General features: G+C 43.6%; 1 protein-coding gene across 1 annotated transcript in view; it reads left to right on the top strand.

Moving 5' to 3' along the window:
- capn5b (calpain 5b) overlaps window positions 1-8,676 on the top strand; it is a 10,915-nt gene extending 2,239 nt beyond the window's left edge. The window contains 12 exon segments of the mRNA XM_053441992.1: window positions 429-513; window positions 516-636; window positions 930-1,053; window positions 1,056-1,124; window positions 2,531-2,724; window positions 4,392-4,469; window positions 5,055-5,250; window positions 5,340-5,462; window positions 5,547-5,743; window positions 6,287-6,397; window positions 7,619-7,775; window positions 8,494-8,676. Of these exon segments, the coding sequence (XP_053297967.1) occupies window positions 429-513; window positions 516-636; window positions 930-1,053; window positions 1,056-1,124; window positions 2,531-2,724; window positions 4,392-4,469; window positions 5,055-5,250; window positions 5,340-5,462; window positions 5,547-5,743; window positions 6,287-6,397; window positions 7,619-7,775; window positions 8,494-8,676 (1,638 nt within the window).
- The last annotated feature ends 10,079 nt before the right edge of the window (window positions 8,677-18,755 follow it).

Below are 18,755 nucleotides of genomic sequence, written 5' to 3'. Positions count from 1 at the left end.
TTTTATGGTCGTGCAAATTCGGAAACCTTTAAGTCCTCCGAGGCTTTACGTGAAGTTATTTTTTCACCCCCTGGATAATAGATGAGTGCAGCTCACAAAATGGAGGCTTGTGTTTGTAGCGGGTTACGCAGGACGACAACAAATGCAGCAGCTGAAACACACACAAACAAACACACACACACACTAACACACACTGCAGTCAAACAGTTATTACTCTCACCCATGTCCTATTACAGCAGGATTTATGAGCTAGCGAGCCAAGGTGATAAATTCGTCCCCTGATCTAAAGGCATCAGCAGGCTCGGTGAGGGTCTGTGGTCAACTCCACCGTGATGGTTTTCATGCTCCGTGAACCAACCGGTGTTTGTTTGGCTTACCTGCCCTCTGCCCCCCCCCCCCCCCCCCCCCCCCCCCCCCCCCCTTCGCAGGTCATCCCAGACTGGAAGGAGCAGGAGTGGGACACGGAGAAGCCGGAATCGTACGCCGGGATTTTCCACTTCCGCTTCTGGCGCTTTGCGAGTGGGTGGACGTGTCGATCGACGACCGGCTGCCGACGGTGGACAACCAGCTGGTCTACTGCCACTCCAACGACAGCAATGAGTTCTGGAGCGCCCTGGTGGAGAAGGCCTATGCCAAGTTAGTCGGGTCAAGTTAATGAGTAGACCTGTCTTTTTAAGGGCTTCAGAAAAATATGTCGATATGCTTTTAGGGCTACAGCTAACAAGTAGAACTTTACAGAATCCAAAGTGATGTCTTCAAATGTCTTGTTTGGTGCAAAATCAAAAGATTTTCACTTTTCTGTGATATAAAACAGAGAAAACCAGGAAATTCTCTCACTGGAGATCCTTCAAATATTCATCCATTTTGCTTAAAATGACATTTATTGTAGCTGTAATAAATGTTTCCCACCTCTGGTCCTCTCCCTTCAGGGTGTATGGCTGCTACGAGGCTTTGGACGGGGGAAACACAGCCGACGCTCTGGTGGACTTCACCGGGGGCGTCTCGGAGCCCGTGGACCTGCTGGAGGGTCAGATGGCGACGGACGACAGTCGCCCCGCAACCAAATGTTTGAACGAGTTCTCAAAGTCCACAACAGGGACGGCCTCATCAGCTGCTCCATCAGGGTGAGCCGAGAGACGCAGGGCAGATTCACTCTGATAGAATAAACCTCCACCTCGTGGTTGTACCACAGGAAACTACAGGTTTCATCAAAGCTAGTCAGATAGATCAGTGGGGAATTACCTGCTGAGAATCCAGTATATATTTAGGTATTTAAGATAATTAGTAAAAGCCTTTTCCTGTTTTTTCCAGTTTCCAGGCTGAATATCGGATAAACTGGTCTTTTTAACTTCAACGTGTAAATTTGACATTAAAGCAGGATCACTTTTAATGCACCAGTTTAAATGACATGTTTTTTCAAGTTGAACTCATGCTTCACTGGTATTCAGGGACAGAATCTCCTTCATCGGCTTGAGTCGACCTCGTCCGTCCTCTCCGCTGATTCCAGACTCAAAGCTTTTGTTCATTCCATCCATTCTTCCCTCAAACTGAGCTTCTGGATCGCAGATTGAAATTAACCTTGTTTTTGATCAGCCCGGCTAATGGGAGCTGTCAGCAGGACGGGGCGCAGGCGAGATGGATGATGCTCTCTTTTTATGTTGAAGCAGTGTTTCCCATTAATTACTTAGACTATGGCAGCCTGTCAGGGACTCATCTGTCCCTGTGCAGTTTCATAATGAAAGGGAAAAAAAAACAATGTAACACACTCGAATCAGGTCTCTGTTATTTTACCTCTGCCAGGAGGTCAGGTTTTCACTTTGTGTGTCTGTTAATCAGCAGAATTGCCACTGGACACACTACAATGAAACATCCCTCTCACTTACAACCGATTCTGAGTGAAGGACAAGTTCTTATTTGAGAGAGAGAACTTCATTACTTCAAAAGTGAATGGATTAAAGCACAAGAGAGTGGGCACAATGCAAATAGAGCTGCACACAGTTATACTATTATATAATGTTAGCTTCTTTTTGTTTCATTATGAGAGTGTGGCAGGACAAAGTAGAATATGGTGACCACCAGTCTTTAGAGAGGAAACACTGCTTTGACGAGACAAGAGAGGTTATCAGCCTTGGAGAAGCTTCCTGCTACTTAAAGATAAAGTTAGGCTTGTCGGGTTTGGGCAGGTTTTCCCTGAGCTTGTTTCTGGGCTGAAGTTGTGGGCATCTGAAGACCAGTGTCCCCAGATCTCAGTTATTATTTTCACAAACAATATGTTATCATAACCAAGCTAGGTATCCATTAATCTTTCATGAGGTAATTGTACAAATCTTCCAAAACCTCCCTGTGTATGTTTCTGGGAATTAATTAAACACCCTTAAATAATCAGTTTCGGTTCACACACACAATCAGCTTGTGAGAGCATTTCCTCCAAACGTCTGCCTGTTATCTATTTCCCAGATGACTGTCCCCCAGCCCCCCCTCTTCTTCATAACTTAAGTGATTCACGACAGCATCTCTCGTTGTTACCCAGGCCACCACGATCGAGGACATGGAGGCGAGGCTGGACTGCGGCCTGGTCAAAGGTCACGCGTACGCCGTGACCGACGTCAGGAAAGTGCGTCTGGGTCACGGTCTGCTGGCCTTCTTCAAGTCGGAGAAGCTGCAGATGATCCGCATGAGGAACCCGTGGGGGGAGAAGGAGTGGAGCGGCCCGTGGAGCGACAGGTGATTACAGCACCGACACCGACACACTCATCATCCACCTTGTTCAAGATGCTGTGAATCCATGTGAGTCAGACGTGGCATTTTACCAGAGCAACAGATGCAATGAGGTCGTCCTTTCACCATCGTTAACAAGTTCAGATATTTAATTTTTTAAATGTCCAAACGCACTTGTCCTCCTCTGCCTCTGCTCCTTCTAAGAGGCTGCATGTGATAAATAAGCAAACAACAAACGACTGGAAGAAAAAAAAAAATCCATATTTAATGGCCACAGTGATGACGGGGGGAAAGCTGCACAATAGGAAAATGTCATGTTGACAATGAAAAATGGAGATGCAATCAAGCTAATGGGCCACAGGGTGAACCAGTAATAGCTGAATTCAGCCCAGTAGGAGTGTTGTTTGTCTGGAGAACACAAGTGAACGCTGCAGCGGTGCTCACACATCATTGTCCCCGGGACCCGTCCCTGAGAGACAGGCCAGATCAGGGGGACATGCAACCCTTCAATCGAGACGTCTAAGTGGATCAAAATGACCGGTTTGCACAAGGAGCCGTTCAATCAGGTTCGTTTTGTCCCCGAGAAAAGTGTGTTTCATTCTCTCTTTCTCTCTCCTGCTGCCGATCGCTTGTTAGTCGGTCGTCTCTCTGTCTGTGAACCGTCAGCCCCCCCCCCCCGACTCGGTGACACAAACAGGGAGGTGGTGAGGCTGTGTCACAACACCGCCTGAATTATTGATAAGGCCCCCGAAAGACAGAAAGATGTTATTAAGGCAACGTGAGTCATCTCTCTTCTTTCTCAATCATCGACTCGCTCGCGCTGAATAATTTATTCATGGTTTGATAAAAAAGCTGTTACAGTAAATGGAGTCTGACAGACTGTTGAGACGTGGACGTTTGTCAGGGAATCATAAACACAAAGACATAAACACGGAGCTAATGCGTCCGGTAAATGCTCGTCCCCCCCCCCCCGCCCCCCCCGAGCTGTGAAAGCAGAATGGACCTTGATGTTTCACATATTATTCACAGTAACAAACACACACAGGTTGTTTGTGTTTCCCCGACAGACTCTTTGAACTTTATAGATCCCCTGTGAGACGCAGACATGATTTATATATGTGAACCTTTAATTGAAAGATTATTATTAAAAGATTCACAGACAGTTCACCCGATCGGCTAACTACTGTTTCTGGAAGGAGGTTCAATTGGAAATTCCGACAGTTGACTATTGGATTGACATTATTTACATGGATAGAATGAAAAGATTGAATCTTTCTATCAGGACAAGGATTTTAAAAGATGATTATTATGCAAATTTATTCTGTTTTCTTTTATGAAGTGTTTGAGGCACACTCCTACACCCTCTGTCTTTTATTTAGTATTTTCCATCACAAAAATAATAGTATTAAAAAGATAACTTAATAAAAGGAATTAGTTGTATAATAATATTTCTTCTGAATTTTCCAAGATAACAACATAAAAGAAATACAGTTTTTTTAATAACAATTAAAATCAATATGAAATGCTCTCCGATCAGAAAACAATGATGCGTCAGATACTTAGACCTCAGGGGAAATTAGAAAGAAAAGCATCTTTAATAAAAAACCATGCTCCTGATCACAGCCTGGTTTCTGTAAATAAAGCGTTTGCTCTCTTGTCTTTGTTCATCTCAGTTCAGAGGAGTGGAACAAAGTGAGCAAGAGCGAGAGGGAGAAGCTGGGAGTCACGGTGCAGGACGACGGCGAGTTCTGGTGAGAACCAAGTGTTCCTGACGGTTCTGTTGTTTCCTTCCCTCAAGCTGGTTATTAAGGTGTCGCTGGCATCAGCCGAGAGATAAAAATGGAGAACAGAGTGAAACTAATCAAATCCACCTTTCAGCTCCTCTAAAGTTCAGTAATTAACATGTTACACCTTCTTTTTTTTAAATCAGTACAAAGCCGAGGTGTATAAAATACCACTTCTGGGTTTAAATTGAAGTTATGTGACTATTTCTGATCAGTAAAACCAGTGTGATATTTAGTATTATCATTTAATGACAAGATATTAATAAGAATCTTCCAAAAGCATCAAACTATTCCTTGAGAGACACTTTTCTACACTGTTATTACATTTATGAGGGAAACACTGAATGTTGTTGTTTTGATTTTCATTGTTTATTCGTTTCCTTAAAATCTCCCGTCAGTAAGAAATCCCCGTCTCACCCTTTCTTTTGTTTCTGGTTTCATTTCCTCTATTTGTACACCTGTTAAAGCTTCTTCTTCTTCTCAAGCTTCTCCCCCTCCTCTCTCTCTCTCCGCTCGTGTCGCTCCTCTTCTTTTCCTGCCCTCCTGACGCAGGATGACGTTCGACGACTTCTGCCAGTACTTCACCGACTTGATCCTGTGTCGCCTCATCAACACGTCCTACTTGAGCATCCACAAAACCTGGGAGGAGGAGGTGATGAAGGGCTCCTGGACCCATCGCCAGGACCCCCTCCGCAACCGGTCCGGGGGCTGCATCAATCAGAAGGCCACCTTCCTGCAGAACCCTCAGGTTGGTTGTGGTGCTGATGTGAGGTGTGTGTGTGTGTGAGTCACAGAGAGACGTGTGATATGTGATTTTCCTCTTTTTCCTCTTGGCAGTATGTGTTTGATGTGAAGAAGGTGGAGGACGAGGTGTTGATCTGCTTACAGCAAAAAGAAAAGAGAGCAACACCCAAAGAGGGGAAAGGGGAGAACCTCGCCATCGGCTTCGATATTCACCGGGTACACAAAACACCACTGACACATGCACAGATCAAAGAAACCTCCACAACACCTTTTCCATAGCGCGTGCCTTTCATCCTGCAGGTGGAGCTCAATCGGAAGTACCGTATGCACTCGGCCCAGCAGAAAGTAGCGGGCTCCATCTACATCAACTCGCGCTGCGTCTTCCTCAGGAAGGAGCTGAAGGAGGGCCGCTACGTCATCATCCCCACGACCTTTGACCCGGCGCAGCAGAGCGACTTCCTCCTGCGTGTCTTCACTGATGTGCCTTCAGACTGCAAGTAAATCTCTAAACTATCCTCTCATGTGTGTTTCCATCCCCTGGTTACATCTCAGAGAGTCAGACGGCTCAACTGGAGCTGAAGCCCTGAGTGAGGTATAAGAGAAGGTTTTCTCTGACATGTCAGGAGGAGGTCACGTGCTCTAGATCTTGCTTTGCATTTACATTTCTATCCAACGTTAAGTAAAATATTTGGATATACAGTTTGCATTTCAACGAGTCAACTGTGCTAATGTGTTTATAAGGATTTGTTTATGTTAGTACAATCGATTTTTGTGCAGAAATCAATAACCTGTGTTGTGTGTGTGTGGGTTCGGTCACTGCTCCCCTGTTGGGTCCAGACCTCCTGACTTTTCAGATTTAAAAAAGTTCCACAACTTAGACCAACGGGGACAAAATGTGTTCCGAACCAAGAGAAGTGGTCTCGGTCTGGATCAAACTGAGCCATGCTTGGGCTGATGTGGTTTCTCTTGTAAACTGTAGAAGATCAGTTTCCGTCCGGTCACCGATCCTCTAACATACATGTGGTCCCTGTGCTTCCCAGAGAGCTGACCCTGGACGACCCTCCTCAGACGTGTTGGACGGGGATGTGCGGCTACCCTCAGCTGGTCACTCAGGTCCATGTACTGAACGCCGAGGGCCTGCAGGGGCCGGAGTCCAACGGAGGTAGGGGCCGCGCACCGTCTCTCACCAGCAGCTGTATCTTGGATCCTGTGATTTCATACATGTTGACGATCATGTTGTTGTGTTGTAAACTCCTGCACAGAGCTTCACTGCCTCAATCCTAGTAAGAAAAGACTCCTGAGCAAAGCACAAGGTACCACAGCGCCCTCTGCTGAAACTAACTGATAGATATTTAGTGTAGTTGTTGCCTGCAGTCACACAGTCCCGCTCCTTCAGTCTCTCACAGTGTGCACACGTGTCTGTGCGTTTGACAACTCACTCACCTTCAAAGCCACTATGTGTAGAATTTTTAGAAAGTTATTTTACAATTTTTTCAATGTATTCTGATGTTATAAGCTATAAAAAAATAACAGAATTCTGCTGTTAATTGGTGAAGTCAGAAGATTTCATATCCTCCACATAGTGGTTTGAATGTTTAGATCACTTGGAATGAACTGTGGAATTTAAATGTTTTTCATTAGTATCCATATAACAATTTAGAAATGCTCCTTACCTCTGAAATATATTGGAATAAAAGTGCAGTAAAGTAACTAAACAAAATAATAAATACATGTACAAATACCTCTAAATTTACATAGGAAGCATATTTAAGTAAAAGTATTTTCTTCACCACTGGTGATCAGGATGTGAGTATATTACAGAATGGATTAACTCACTTCATTGACATCATTTCATTCCTCAGACGTCAATCTGATACAATAAATGTAAATTTCATATTAATGAAATACTGTATATGCATCATCCAAAGCCCTAGTAAAATCACATCAGCAAACACTACCAGCTCCAATGAGTTCTTCTAATTATAAACATAACTGTTTACTAAATATGTAATAAGTAAATTAGTCCTTTATTCAACATCCTACTTAAGTGAGTACTTTTAAATATTCATATTGTAAGCAACATTTACAGAAGTTATTTAAAAGTAAAATCACTTTTCCCTCTGTATTTATTACGTACAAATATAATAATATTAATCAATTTAATTAAATTATATTATAATCACATCTCTCCTGTTGCTGATTGAGGTGTAGCTAGTTTAAATGTTTTCTATCATAAAGTGATATCAATTTGAAATTAATCAATAATGCAATAATCACAATTTCTTTACCGTATCAAACTGTATAATCTGGTATTAAACCAATAGATGCATAGTGATCAGTGTCATTCATCAGCACAGTGTTTTGATTTAAAGATGTTTCCTTCCTCCTGCAGCTGTGGATCCGTACGTGATCATCACCTGTGAGGGGGAGAGGGTTCGATCTCCGGTTCACAAGGACACACGGTGCCCGAGCTTCGACATCAAAGGCCTGTTCTACCGCAAGAAACCTAAAGAGGGCATCCACATCGAGGTGAGCCGCCCCCCCCCCCCCCCCCGCAGACATTACATCACCAAACGCCAACAGCTCCAGGTTCATGAGGGATTCTAACCTGCCACCAGAGTGTATCAGGCATCAAACACAATCAGGTTTTTATTGTGCTGCTGGCGTCCACGTCACTTGCATTCATCTCACGTCAGAGTCGAGCCGCTGAGGAAATTTCACTGAACATCCGTAACCGATCAATTACAGGCTCAATATCAGGGGATACGTGTGGAAGTACTTGTTAGGGAACCGTTCCTGGTGCTGTGGTGTTAAATTCACTCAATCAGACGTGTGAAATCGTCTCGTGACAGGAGATCGGACGTGGTCGCGCTCTGCAGGTCGGCTCTGTCTCGTACTAGAGACGCACAGATCTTATTTTTGTCTTAGTCCTAGTCTGACACCAGCTTATTTAAAATTTAAAATCTGTAAACTCGTATCTCAGACTGATAGGGAGATATTGAAGATGTGGAAGCTGTAGTGATATTTATATTATGACCTTTAACACAGACGCACCACGATGTTCTTGCTCCTCTGACATTTTCTTTGAATGTAAGACAGTTGGTATTTTCTCCAAATCTTCTGTACATTCTAATCTGTGATATCTCTTCCTTCTATCGGGTCATAACTCCTGTCCCCTGCATATTTCTAAACTACTTCCCTTCTCTCTCCTCCTTTCCTGACCTCCCCCCCCCGTGCTGGCCAACAGATCTACAACAAGAACATGATCGTGGACACCTTCCTGGGTCAGGTCATCATGTTCAGCGACCCCAACGAGCGGCAGGAGCAGCACACGCTTCACCTCCGCGACAAGGGCAACCGGCAGGACAACGACCTCCCGGGCACGCTCACCGTGCGCCTCATCACCTCCACAACGCTCATCAGCATCTGACCAGCTCCTTCATTCACAGCGACTGTAACGAACTCCCTGTCACCGTTCATCCTCCGAGCCGTCGTGGGAGCTCACTGTGCCGCTTGCGCTCTCTTTGATTCTCTTATAGTCCCCCCCCCTCCCCCCCCTGTTTTCTTCTTACAAGTGTTTTTTTTAAAGGCTCAAACTTTTATCTGCAAATGGGAGGCGCCCATATCTGTGGGTTTGAACACATTCCTGCCAAAAACTGTCATTTATTTGTTTATTTTTCGCCAGAATCTCCATCAAAGTCTGAGCTACAGATTTTTCCAGACAAGGCCTTTGTTGTCCTGAAGCTTCAGTTAATCCGTTCGACTCTAATCCAGAAATCCATCTTTTCCTTTCTCCTCAAACACTCACGACGCACATTAGATACACGTGTGCAGACGTTTCTGCACTCGCCATGCATGTGCCAATGTTTCCAAGGGCTATGCATTGCCTTAAGGCTGAGTCTCTCCAGCTTGAGGAGATCTGAGGGGGGGGGGTTGTGTCACATGCTCCTGTACCTTCTCCAATCGGCTTTCCCTCCGTGGTAGCACAGCCTCCATTTGTGACTCTGCATCCGTCCCACCTCTGTCCTCTTAGTTGTGATGTCTGTCTCCGCTATATTAACATATAATGTATACTCTTTTTATATCCGTGTGATGATCCCCCTCCACCCCCCACACCCCCCATCGTCCCCCCCAGACACCTCGAGACTCCTCCAGTTTGCTGGTGCTTTGGAAAGCATGCAGCTCTGTCTGTCCCTTTTTTTCTACCGTGGACTTTTACAAAGGAAAGCCACCAGCAGCTACTCTCTCCCTCGACTCAGAGCTTTTCTGTGTTTTTGTTTTTTTCTTTCGCGAACGTGCTCATGTGTGAAATCTTGCCTCCCCGTCTTCCATCGCTAGCACCGTCCCAAACTCCCCGAGACGCTTTCTGCCGGCTGCTATGGACGATCTTCAATCTGCATGACTTTGAAAAAAAAAAGGAAATAAACGAATCTCTGCCTGTGCTGCACATGTGGTCAGTCGTAGCTTAGCAGCCGGTGCTTGTGGTCGTGCTAGCTGTCCTCCTTTGACCCCCCCGACCCCGTCCCATGTGTTCCCAGTTCAGCGGAGTGCAAAGATTCACCCTGACATAGATCAAGTGCTTTATGGGACCAAAGATGAGCCAGGCCCTTTGCTCCCCCAGTCCCTTTCAAACCTGGCCTGGCCTGGCCCGGCCCGGTCTGGCCCAAGCCTACCACCGCCCCCTGTGCCACATCATCTCTTAATGGCAACACCACTGCCTGACGCTTCCTCTGACTTGAGAGTCCGTTGGCTTGGGCCAAGTACTCGCGCCACGAGACCCTGAGACACAGCAGCTTCGCTTCTGCTGTTGGCACAGAACAGGGGTGAGTGTCTGTGTGTGTGTGTGTGTGTGTGTGTGTGTGTGTGTGTGTGTGTGTGTGTGTGTGTGTGTGTGTGTGTGTGTGTGTGTGTGTGTGTGTGTGTGTGTGTGTGTGTGTGTGTTTGTGTGTGTGTGCGTGTGTGTTTGAGAGAGTGTGTACTTGCTTGTATATCCCAGTGAAGACTGTAGACTGGATACAAACCCACCAGTGGGGACCCGTGGGGACAGAATTGGGATCTCCACTGGTCCAGACTGCTGCTTGTTGAGGGTTAACATCTAGTTTGGGGTGAGGGTGAAATGAAGTTGTCCCTACAGGGATACTGGAACAAATGTGTGTGATTGTGTGTTTGTGTGTGTGTGTGTCCTGCTGTCAGTGTTTTCCTAAAGAGGAGTGCTTGGATGAATGTATTTCTGTTAATCCACGTTATACCGGGAAGAAAACTATTTCTAAGGAAAGGTGTGAACTCAAAAGGAAAAGAGCCCTTTAGGCGAAACACACACCTTTGCACTTTATTTAGTTTGAATTGGGGTACGAGGCCCCTGAAGGATGAAGAGGAAGAGGAGGAGGAGGAGGAGGAGGAGGAGGAGGAGGAGGAGAGGGGGTGGGAGTGGGAGAGCGGAGGAGACGTCCTGCCAAACAACCTGTGCCATTGCCTCGGTCCTGGCTTCACCTCCGCTGCAGGACAACAGCGTCGGACACGGGACAAACTGTTCGATACCTTTCAAAGGGATTTTCAGATCAGATGGCTTTTTGCATATTGAACCAGCGATGGAATAATCGATCTCTGATGAACCATCGCATTTCTTTTCATACGTCACGTTTCCATCGGGTTTGACCTTTGAGCACCGTTTTGCGAAAAAGGGCCCAGACTGAAAATCGACACCCCACGTTTGCTTTTCTTTTCCCAAACAAGTGCAATATCACTGCATTGAGTTTTTTTTATTTCATTTAATGTCTTTTTCTTGTTTTCATATCCAGAATTAAAAATGTTTAATGTCATTGGAGACATTTTCTTTGAATGTATGACAGTTAGTGCACTAATCTCTCAAACTACTTGTTTATTCTTCTTTCTTTTCTTTTTTAAATCAGCGCCTTTTTCCATTACTTGAACTGTCTCTCGTGACATTTAATTGATCACACTCCTTGGTTCTGTACAGCATCTCTGTAAATGTGTCTTGCATGGGTTCTTTTCCAGTATGTTCATGGCCTTGTTGTTGTACTGTTCAATTGTTAATATATATATATATATATATACATATATATTTATTCTCTTTGGAAATGCTAGATTTGAGCAGTCAGCATGTCTACAGGAATGCACCTGATGTTAGCGTCAGTCCGACCATATCCAGCGGTTTGAAGCACTTAGCCTTTGTCTCGTAACACAGTGATTATATTCAGAACAGCCTGAGCATCTGCGAACATTAACAGCAGTTGTTTGACGACTATTTAGGTGCTATCTACCCTCTCTGCTCTTTTACGTTGTTTTTACGATGAGTTCGGCTGGACAGACACTGTGTGATTTTAGAAATGTTCTCGCACTGTAAAGAGAGAAGTCGTTTGCGATGGAAATCCAACGCTCACGATTTATCTGTTCTCGATGTACGGTCGGCTACTACTCACACTTTACATTCCCGTGAGCCCCTCTGGACCAGTCTGGCTCCTGGTTCCTCGAAGCTAACGAGGCAGAAACACGCTAACTTTTCCAATGTGTGCGACTTTCTGTTCAGAACCTTTAAAAAAAGGGCCCCCCCCCCCCCCTAATTTTCTCTCTGGTATGTTTGTGGTGATGTGACGAGGACAGAAACATCAAGCCAGCTGGTGTGCTGCTGCTCTGCTCCACCAGGAGGACCCTCCATGGTTTCTGTCATACGACCAGTCATGTAACTGGTTTCACTGTCACTGGAGTTTGCGCAGGCGCATTGAGGAAGAGAAAGACTTTCATGACTCTGCTTCCAGTTTGCAAAAGCCTGAAGACGACCAACCAACAGCTTGGAGCATCTGTATCTCACTGGGTTTTGTTAACTTGCAGACAGCCAGTGTTAGAAGCTGTTGTGCCGAGCAGTGCTAAGTTAGACACAGTTAAAGTTGGAGCATATATCTGGACAGCTGCTGGTTTTTTATCCACAGACCAGGTGGGAAAAGACAGAAACCATTGTCCCTCCCTCACTCAGTACCTGCTGCTCAAGGCCTGTTGCACCAGTGAGGTTTATTCTTTACCGAGTCGACTTTAGTTCCGAACCCAAAAGCAAAACGGTCGTGGAAAATAAGCAGCAGCTCGGTTTGTGCTTCTTTTTGTTCAGTTTGCCAAAAATCGTGTCCATATCCATCTTCATCGATATATCTGATGATGATCCGGTTTATAATATGTTCATGTTGCCAACAGAATATTTTTTTAATCAGACTTTTGAAGCCATGATTCATGGTCCCCAGAGGATGAATCCTAAATGAGCCCCTAACCTCTCTCTAGAGCGCCAACTGCAGGTTGATGTGTGAACTTCAATCAACTATTAGAAGGTTTGGCAGGAAATATGTGATGTTCATGAATTGTTATCTCTTTTTTTTGTCATCAGTTCAAAATTAATATTTGGTTTATGAACAAAAACCTGAATAACGATCAGCCTTCAGCAAATGGTGGCACGTAAACAAGGGAAACTCAAGTTGTCAATATTACAAAGTCAATAATTGATTAAATACATAATCGATGAATAATTTAATATCTGCTATCAAAGTGAGTTATGCACATTGATTACATTTCATCCAAGGTAGCACAGCAGAGGAAAGGATGAAATGAGTTTGTTAATTTGTTAATTGGCCATTTTTCTTATTTCATTCTGAAAATCTTCCTTCAGTCACCACAGATATTTAATATTTCACAGTTTCTCCTCAGCCGTCATTTTATTCCATTCGATTTTCCGCACTCACCAGTTGTGTTATCCTGCAGCTCCCTGTTTTTTATTATTATTTGTGCAGCTGTGTCACACAACACAAAAACCACGTATACACAATCTGACAGTTTTGACACACGTGGGAGTGTTTGAGTCACGCTCGCTGTAACAATAAGAGTGAGACGCCGCAGGAACGATGTCGAGGTGCCAGTGCCAAAAAGACAAACCCGTCTAGTGTGAAGAGAAACACTGAGGACGTACCTGAGGGACAAATGTACGACCGGTCCAATTAACCTCTGGGGGGGGGGGGGGGGTTGTACCTCGTTAGTACTCCACTGTGTGTCCTGCTCTGCTTTTTGTCTTTTTTATCTTGGAAGTGATTTTCCCTGCGTTTGCCATGGTTTCTCATTGATCATGGTCCATTGCCAAAAGTGTCATGGCTTCCACTGTTAACCACCACACACACACAAACACACACACACTCCAGCTACTAGACTTACCAGTGCACGGACCTTCACTGGCTTTTTTGACAGTTGCTATAAAGCAGTTTTCTCTGTGTGTATTTATATTTTTCCGCCCAAGGCTGGTTTTAAGAACCCGGGAGCTTTTCCAGAGGAAGCTCAGCCGCTTTCTACGAATCCAGAAATGCCAGTGCATGTAGCAAAACCCGCTTTGAATCTGCTCGCACCAACTCAGAATATATATATTTTTGTTTTCTTCGGGAGTGTTGTTAAAAACAAAAGAAATGTAACCTGCTGTTGCTACTTTGATAGACATACTGCGTGGAGTACGAGGCTTGTGTTGCACACGTGCATGCATTCAAACATTTAGTATTCAGTAAACTGCAGTATTCAGTATGTGTATAAAAGTAGCAGCATTTTGGACTTATCAGTTGTTATCATGGGATCCACGAGTTGACGGACGCTTCACAGTATATTCTGGACATTGATCTCGAGAGGGAGATGTTCTCACTCGCTACCTCCAGTGATCGGTGAGAATACGTAGAGGAATCATGTCAATTATGCATTTTGTTCCCATGATGCTTTGCTGAACTTATGAGTACAACCTCGGGTGAAACCTTTCTCTGCTACTGACGTCTTCTCTTCTTGGGAGATTTTAGGGAAATAAATGAACCTGTCGCACCTTAAAGGAAACATTCATTCAACATTTTCGGATATTACATTTTTCTTGCCAAATCTTTACTCTTCATGATTTGTGTGGTTAAAATTAAGCTTCAGCCAGAAGATGGTTTGTTCAGCTTGGACTTGTTGATGTGCCGAGTGAAGCACTGAACTTTTTCTACAAATGAGGTTAGCCTAGCATTAGCAAAGGGATGACCGTAATATTAGATAATCCTTTATTGATCATCATGGGGCGGGGGGGAATGCAGGAATTACAGCAGCTCAAGTACAGAATCAATACAGATACAGAAGATAAGAAAACAATAAGACACAAACACAGGCGGGACGTTCTGTTCCACCCGGTCGATATAATCCACTCAACTATTATATGAGAAGACAAACACAAACTTTCTTTTTAAGTTTCTATAAAACAAAACTTAAGGTAATAAAACCCTCTTCAATTTCACTCCTGTTGAGTCACCTTGTAAATTCGTATTTCTGTGTTTTTAATAAACACTGACGTCCTTTAAAGGTATTTTTTTAATTGTTAAATCCTGCCCTCCCTTTATCCATCGGGTTAATCAGCTTCTCCAGGTCCAGGTTGTGTTTCAGGCTGTTTGTTCTCACATCGATTTCCCCAGAATCTCTCAGAACAATGACGACACGTGTAGCGTAGCATCGGTTCAGTGAAAGCATCAACTACAAGCCACGCCCCCTAAAACTCACACAAGAGAACATGGGACAAGGAACAAAAGTACATTTCTCAGATTATTTTTTCCACCACTTTCAGAGCGATGACATGATCCCACAGCCTCGTCTACAAAGTTCAAACTCATTCATAACGGAGTCCCTGAGACTTCACACCCGGCTTCTTGTGAAACGATGGCGTCACGTAGACATTTCTATCTGAGACTGAGTCTTGTCCACTCAAGGAATGAGCTTGTGATTCTTCTTGTATTTTTCTGCTGATGTTTATTAATAGGAAACTCGATTACCTTCTGCATGGTGACACTTCTAGAGGATGCTACGGTCTTTATAACAAGTTAAGATGACTTTTATCAGTATTTTATAACCTTGTTAATTTTATATATCCACGTTACCTTGCGTTCCGAACTGGGATGTTTACTGGTAGCTGCGTGTGGGAAAGCCGTGCTGTGTGTTCTGTACTGTGAGCTTGTCTGTGTGTTACTTTCTAGCGTGAGCTTTAACTTTTTTTGTTTTTTCTCGATGCGAGTTCGCTGAGTTTCGGTTTTACTCGTTTACACTGTGGTTATTTTATAGCTACAATCTGAAATTATTATAATTTTTTTTTTTGTATTTAATGTCAACTTGTGGCATGAATTTGAAATAAAATGGGAAAACCTATTTCCAGAGTTTGTCATCATTGTATGAAAGTGAGCATGAAAATTTATTGGATGTGGAAAGAAAAAAAAAAATTTATATAGTTTATTCCGCCAGTGGATATATCAATTTTATTTTTGGATATGATTACAATTTAAGTATATTTACTGGTTTGTCTTAATGGCTTTTCAATGGGAACACTGGTCAACCATATTGTACCTTCCCTCTAGGTTTTTGATGCAGGAACTTTTTGTAACTCAGAATAACCTTATCCATTATAGATGAATGTAATACAGAGACAGATTTAAAATGTGTATATGAGTTAAAGAGCGACAGCAGCAGCTCTGTGAAGACAAATATTCTTATTATTAATATGTTGGTGGCGCCTGGTGACGGATCTGTGCCGATATCCACGTTGCACTGAGCGGATTAGAGCTGCACCATAAGGTCACATTTCCTGAACTTTGACCTGAGCTGCGTTGACCTTCTGAACCTTGCACTATTGACCAATGTGTGAACTGAAGCATGGGAGGGGGGGACGTGAAGTGCCATTCTTAAATATCCAGAACCAACCAATTAGTCTAAAAACACGATGTAAATGATGCAGTTCCATTTAGAATTGGAAGCTGTAGAAGGCTGTTGTTGTTTTTTTTTACATTTGAAGAATTGGTCACCATTGACTTCACCCACCACCTCTGTCGTCATAGTGGTGAGCAGATAAAGAGATAATTTAAATTCTTTGATTGAACTATCCCTTTAATTTCCGTGAATTGACCCTTTACACTCACTCGGCTCTCGGCCGCTCCGTCCACATCCTGACCTCCCTCCTCACCTCCCAGCTGGTCTCTGTATCTGCCACCAACAGGCTCCACCTCCCGGCTAATCAGGATCAGCAGCCATGAATGAGACACAGCGGAGAGAGTCTGGAGAGAACCCGTCACTGACCCAGGCATCAAGCTGTAACCGGGGCCGCTAACGCTCGACCAGGGACAGGAGGCCCCCGGGGACCCTCCGGAGGAACGGAGAACAGGTGAAGGCAGAGGGGAATCGTTTTTATTTTTCTAAAAGGAAAGGGGGAGCGGCAGGACCACAGAGAGACGTAGTTCAATCCCTCCTCCAGCTTCCTCTGCAGCATCTCGATCAACTGTCCTGTCAACCTCTGGGGCCAGCTCCCGACCTTCCCACTCAACACGAGGGCCAAAGGGGACGGGCGAGGAGGAAGAGGGGCCCTCACAGAATGCACTGAGGGGTAAGTGGAGCAGGTGAACGTGGGTCGAGGCCGAGGGCTTAACCTGCTTCCAGGCCACAGTGCTGCTGCTGCTCTGCTGTAGCTTTAGGCCAAAGCCTCTTACTGCTCACTTTGTCCTGTGCCAGCACTTAAAGGAGCCGTTGTGTAGCCGTCCAGTGAGTTGTGATGTGTGTGCTGCGTAAAACCTGAACGTTCTTACTTCCTATTTAGATTCCATTAGAGGTTTGTCACTCGTCAGGTAAAGCGACAGTTTAAGTGTCTGTGTGATGAGAATCACTTCAGCCGGAGGAAGAACGGCTCCGACAAACAGCACGAGAGTCACATAACTCTGCTTTTAAAAGAGGTTAGAAGGGATTTATGAACGTGAATGTGATGAGACTCCATAAAACCTAAATCAGACAAGATCATTTTAAAGCATCTTTACCAAAAAAAAGATCATAACTTTAGTACAGCTGCAACTCGTAATGATTTTCAAAGCAGTTATTCTGATTTATCTTTTCTGAACAATCGATTAATGTATGAAATGGCAAAAGGTTTTTTTCAAAGAAAAGCTGAAGATAGGATTTCAGTAGAGAACCAAATGTACTTTTGCCATTTGTGCTTTTAAAATCACAGAATCATGAGGTAATTTTCTGTCAATTTCAAAGTTATATCACCTCTAAACAAATGAAATACCTTAAAAGCAGCTTCTTGAACATTAATTTAATTTTAAAGCTCCATAAAAAGACAAATAAATGGACCCGAACATTTCAAGAAGGGACTAAACTGCTGTTTTAAGTATTAATTGTTCACGTTCATAATGAAAATACATGGAAATGCCTTGCAGTGGTTTCACTGGAGTAAATCTGAACTCTACAATGAAGCTGAAAGTATTGAGACACAGTTTAGTTTGGGCCTCTCGGTGCAGCAGCTGAAGAATTAGCCTCAAACAAAGAACCGGTTCACCACAAAACACATTTCTCCAACAAGTAGCAGCGAATTCAACGAGAAAAAGTTTCAAGTTCTCTCAGTTCCACTTTAAACCAGTTTCCAGTAGATTTAAATGATCTCTTTGCAAAAGTGACACGTGAGCCCTTCAATAGAGTTTCTTATATTTGCACAATTCTTCAGCTACTAGAGAAATCAGAGTGAATTCTATCCCTTATTTTCCAGGGTTTTGAAACAAGAGAAAGAAAAAAACAGAAAAAACTCTACAAAAGAATAAGAGGCTCACTTTCCTATATGAACTTATTTCATCTTAAGAAAGAGCCAGAGGAATAATATCAGTTCTCAACTGTACGACTCTAGATAAATGAAACGTAGCCGATAATTATATTTTAATGGCACATTTGGAAATAAATTAACTATAAACAAAAGATTTTCTTTAATGCCATTAACTTCATAATATAGTTTCCCTGTAGATAAACAGTTAACCAGCCACTCAAAGGATCTAAGGTCAACTTATTTATTAAGGTTTTGTGTTTATTAAAAACAATAATCATATTAATAATGTGAAATCATCTTATATTTGTCTATAGTGTAAATCTTAGAGGGAACTAGAGACTGTAGCTGTCGGATAAATGGACGATTCTCACTGAAACGTTATGGATTAGAACTAAAAAAACACTAATACTGAAAACTACTGTACTTACTGTAAGTGCACAACACTTTCCACCAGTGTGAGTATTATAACTGAACTTCTGTGTGTGTTTTTCAGATGTTAAACCACAGAGCTCATGAAGACACGGACGCTTGTCAACGATGAATGCGTCACGTTCGTCTGCGCCTCTGAATCTCTGCCATGTGAGTCTCACCGCTATGCATACAGTACACATGCTTGTTAGAGCGGCATTATGGGCCACACACACACACACACACACACACACACACACACAAAGGGGGATTAGCAGCATTAGTAAGATTGCTGTTGGCTGTTACATGAAAATCTGTGATCAGGTTGACTTGGGGTCTCACGAGCTGTGACGACAGAGCGGAGGTGGTGAACTCTGAGGTTTAATCAAGAATCTCACTCGATGCTTTGTTCTGAATGTTAACTGTTATATTGTGTTATGTTATTATATCTGTGAAACTGCTCTAAGAAACTTCTGTGTTCT

This window comes from Pleuronectes platessa, chromosome 15 (genome assembly GCF_947347685.1).
Source record: "Pleuronectes platessa chromosome 15, fPlePla1.1, whole genome shotgun sequence".
In the NCBI taxonomy this organism is placed as follows: Eukaryota; Metazoa; Chordata; class Actinopteri; order Pleuronectiformes; family Pleuronectidae; genus Pleuronectes; species Pleuronectes platessa.
The sequence above is the reverse complement of the archived record's forward strand: the minus strand, read 5'-3'. Positions and strand labels throughout refer to the sequence as shown.